This window comes from Octodon degus, unplaced genomic scaffold (genome assembly GCF_000260255.1).
Source record: "Octodon degus isolate 3935 unplaced genomic scaffold, OctDeg1.0 scaffold00052, whole genome shotgun sequence".
Lineage (NCBI taxonomy): Eukaryota > Metazoa > Chordata > Mammalia > Rodentia > Octodontidae > Octodon > Octodon degus.
Genome location: NW_004524628.1, coordinates 10786266 through 10790812, shown reverse-complemented (window position 1 = coordinate 10790812; position 4547 = coordinate 10786266). Strand labels below are relative to the sequence as shown.

At 59.9% G+C, this 4547-nt stretch overlaps 1 protein-coding gene across 1 annotated transcript; it reads right to left on the bottom strand.

The window, feature by feature from the left end:
• Window positions 1-3227: 3227 nt before the first annotated feature.
• On the bottom strand, window positions 3228-4346 carry Gpr45 (G protein-coupled receptor 45). The gene has a single exon (XM_004633204.1). It carries the CDS (start codon window positions 4344-4346, stop codon window positions 3228-3230), a length of 1119 nt encoding a protein of 372 aa, XP_004633261.1.
• Window positions 4347-4547: the final 201 nt, after the last annotated feature.

Here is a 4547-nt window from a genome sequence, read left to right as displayed (position 1 = left end):
TGCATTGTGTAATAGGTTGCAGTGCTGGGGATGGAGACCGGGGCTCGGTGCATGCTAGGCAGGTGCTTGCCCTGGAGCCCCTTGTCCGTGGAAGAACCCAAGCCAAGCTCTGAGCTCACCGATCTGTGGGGCCAGGGTGTGAACCAGCTCAGTGGGGCTACAGGGGGTGCAGAGATGCTCTCCCCGAGGGCTCCTGCCCCAGGCAACACAGCGGGAGCCATGAGAGCTACCAGGGCTCAGAGCCACCGTCTGGAGCCCATCTAGACTCTCTGGCTAGGTTGTAACCTCTGGTTTCATTTTTCCCTGATGACGGAGACCATGATTCCTGGGGCAACAATGACAGGTTCTGAGGGTTTGTTGCAGGTAGCACAACACCTTTGAGATTCACGGTCAGCCCTTCTTGTCCTCCTTGGGTTTGATTCTGCAGATTCACCCGAGCAGGGACGGGGGATCCTGTGTCTGGGAATAACTTTTCCGGCACTGCACATGTCCCGGCTCTGTTGCTCCCTCACAGTGCGCCACATTTATGATGTTTTGGGCCCCATCACGGGGAGACGATGTAAGTGTTCAGAGCCGTGCCCGGGTACTGCGCAGAGGCCACTCCGTGCTCTAAGGGTTCCGGCACCTGCAGCTCTGCTGAGGGTCAGTTCAGACCCCTTGAGCATGCAGCCTTGTTTGTGTCTTTTCCAAGGAGCCCAGGGGCCTGGCCGTGTGTGGAGACCAGCTGTTACCATGGCGGCAGCTTCCTGGCCCCCACCTGGCCCCTGCAGGAACAAGCCAGATGTGAGGCTCTCTACCTTTGCCCCCAGACTTGGGGAACCCGCCAGGCTGAAGTGGAGATGAAAACCGAACACATGACTGGCACCAGGTGAGGGGGGCCATGCTCACCCCAGAGCTGGCACTGCCTGGGTCTCAGCAAGCCCAGGTATGCAGGGCAGCACAGAGCACTGCAGCGGGCGGGCAGGCGCCAAGTCTGGCCGGCTTATGGCCCGAGTTCCAAAGAGGAACAGAGAGCAACATGGCCCCTCTTGGAGACCCTGTGTCCGACCTCCAGTTGTCCTTACGTTGTGACATCCTTTGGGCTTTGGCTTTGCTAGTAATTCACAGGCCCTAGGCTCCCTGAAGTCCCTTGGTCCAGGAGCGCTGTGGCCAGGGTTTGGTGTTTCCCAAGATGCACGGGTTCAGCCAGTCCCAGGGGCTTCTGGAGGCAAGCAGTGCTGAGGCTCAGGGGATCCCGCGCTGTGGACACGGTGGACTCCGCCCCGAGCCAGGGAACAGCGCTGCCATGACACCCCACCTGAGGGAACCTGGGCCGCAGCCTTCCCCGCCCCTGAGCGGAGACAAACACGTGCTGCTCTCTGTAGGCACAGGCACGTCGCCACAGCATTACAGGAGGGTTAGGTGTTGGATTCCGGCTGGCTCTTCATGGACTTGACGTGAGTTTGGGCAAAAATGTGACCTTATACACCGGAAGGGCAACAGTACTTTATTTAAAATATATACAAAATTATTACTTTGAAATGTATAATACTGTCAAACGTATAGCACGCAACATGGATTGATGTACATTTGGTACCTTCAATGAGTTTGCCGATTTCTGATGAAATCCTCTGCAAAGTGGGTGGGCGGGAGGAGAGTACACAGGTGTGGTCCCTCATGGCTGGCTGCACCCCGTGCACCACTGGGCACCGGACGCCTGTCCCGAGAGCTGTGGCCAACCCTGTTCTGCCCAGGACAGAGAAGCACAGGGTGGGCTCCATCAGCCTCCTCCACCTGGCGGGGAGGGAAGCGGCAATTACCTTCTGGACGGCCCGTCCTGGGTGCAGACCAACGCAGATGGTGCTCTTTGTGCCTGGCCTGGCACCTCCAGTCCAGCCCACGACCACCACTGCTGTAAGGACAGAACCAGGAGCCTCAAAGGAGCAAATGGGAAGCACAGCAGGATTCTGCGCTCCTGGGCTGAGCTCCGGGACCCCGAGATGACCCCAGCGCCACCTCTGGGCTCAGCCCGCCCAGCCCTCCTCTGCCCTACAGTGCCAACATCTAGGAGATGCAATGTGTGTGCAGGGAGTCGGGGTGGCAGAAGACACCCCGTCAGAATCAGAGTGAGGTCTGCTAGACTGGCTCCCTTGCTTGGCAAATGGGGAAAGAGACTAAAAAGAAGTGAAATGAACAAGGTCACCCAACCAATCCCTGAAGGAGTAGAACCTGGGCACAACTTTTCTGAGTTTCTCCCAAGTGTGTCACTCTTCAGACCTGATTCTGGGAGAGAGAGAGCTCGTGGGGTCTCCTCCCACACGGGGAGCTCGCGGGGGCAATGGGTGACCAGGCGTAGTGGCTGAGTGTGGGCATCTGCTCTCCCGGGTCCTGACCCACACAGGTGGCCCGGCAGCAGCCCGCGATGTGGGTGAGGTAGGAGGAGAGAGACCTCTTTACTGCCCCTGGCACAGCGCCCTTGCTGGTGCGGATTTGGCGTGTCCCCAAGGCTCAGAACCCAGAGTGTGCAGGGAAACCAGTGGGCAGAGAGAGTCACTACGGACACCTACTCGGGTACTCTAGGCTGTGGCATCCAGAACACTGGGAAAGACGGGCAGGAGGGGGCAGAAGAGGGGAGGAGTGGGACAGCAGTGGGGGCCTGTGTGAGTGGCCAGCATGCGTTCTCACTGCAGCCGGCTGCCTGGAGCTGCTCGAGAGCCTTACAGGCCCTGCCCGCTCACGGCTCCGCAGTGCAGGGGGACTTGAGAGGCGGGCGCCCTCCTCTGCTTTCTAGCTCAACTCCCGTTCCTTTCTAGGAAGGCTAAGTTGGCACCATCTGGAACGGTCACCTGGCCAACGTGAAGAGCACCGTGCTGTTCACCGGGCCCCACAACCTAAGTAGCCTTGAAGAACACTGGTGGCGGATGGAACAGATGACAGCCTAGGTCAGGGCTGAGCCCTCCATGGCGTCTCGGTTCCCGGCACACTGTGCTAGAGGCTGTGTGGGCACCAGGGTGGCAGCCCGCCTGGCTGCCTCCCCCACACTCCTGCCTCGCTCTTGGCACACCTGCAGCCCCCTTCCCTGTGCCCGTCGACCTTGTTGTGGTTCTACTATGAGACACAAAACTAATTCACCTTGCCAAAATTTGAAATTTGGGTACTGCAGCCCGTCGGGTGACACGTGAGTACTTTTGTGCTTAAACAGTCACCACACGACACAGACGAGACACGGACTGCAGGAAGCCCCGTGCCTAGACAGCCGATTGGTTCTCGGCGCACACGTAGACTGTGCTTGGCCGGATGCGCCGCTGGACGCGCTCAGGCACCCTGGGGAGGATGTGGGAGGGCTGCGGCAGCAGCTCCATGCAGGCCTCGCGGAACTTCTTGATCCTCCAGCAGTAGACGATGGGGTTGAAGGCCGACTTGAGATAACTGAGCCACAGCACGCAGGCACTGGCGGTGTAGAAGGAGGAGCCATAGTAGAAGCTCCGGCTGAACACCGACAGCAGGCTGTAGACGGAATGTGGCAGCCAGCAGAGCGAGAAGCCCACGAAGAGGATGAGGATGGTGGTGAAGGCCTTGGTTTTGAAACTCAAGTCCATACTGGCCTGCTGCTGCCGCTGCAGCCGCCTCAGGCCGGCCCGGGTCAGCTGCCGCAGGGCTAGGCTGTCCGACTGGCTGTGCACGCGCACTGCGTTCTTGCGTACCGTGTTGAGGATGCACAGGTAGGAGCAGAGCATGACACCGAAGGGTACAAAGAACACGGCCACCACCAGCGTCACCACATAGGCACGGTCAGCCGGGAGCTCAGTGTAGCCCAGCACACACTGCGGGGCACGAGCAGGCACCTCCACCAGCGTCCAGCCCCATAGCGAGGGGGCTGCGATGCAGAAAGACAGAGCCCAGGACACGGCGATGACCCCCTTGGCCCTGCGTGGGGTCAGCCTGTCCTGGCGCTGGACAATGATGAGGAAGCGGTCCATGCTGATGATGACCAGGATGGCCACGCCCTCGAGCACAAAGAGCCAGTACAGTGTGGCCGAGAGCCGGCAGAAGTGGTCCCCGAAGTGCCAGTGGACAGTGATGAGGGTGACAGCAGTGAAAGGCATGCAGCACAGAGACAACATGATGTCGCAGAAGGCCAGCGTGGCCAGCAGCAGGTTGATGGCGGAGCGCATAGCTGGTCTCTGGTACACGATGACGCAGACCACTGTGTTGCCCAGGAAGCCCACCACCATCATGAACAGCATCAGCACGGCCAGGGAGATCCGGAGTGGGGCAGACAGCAGCGTGGCCCGCAGGTCCGACGCGTTGCTTACGTTCGACTGCAGATAGTCATAGGGCTGGAAGGAGGAGCTGTTGCAGGCCATGTTGGGGCGGCAACAGAGCGGGCAGCAGGGCTGGCCCTCAGCACACGGGGGCCTCCCACTGTCTGTCTGCTGGCTGCATCGTCCCCTTGGATGTCCTGGGTTTCCTGGAGCTGGGTGCTCAGAAAGTTTCTGCTGGGTGCGGCAGCTGGGAGGTGTGATTCCCAAATCACGGCCAGGTCCCTCTGTGGGAACAGATCATGG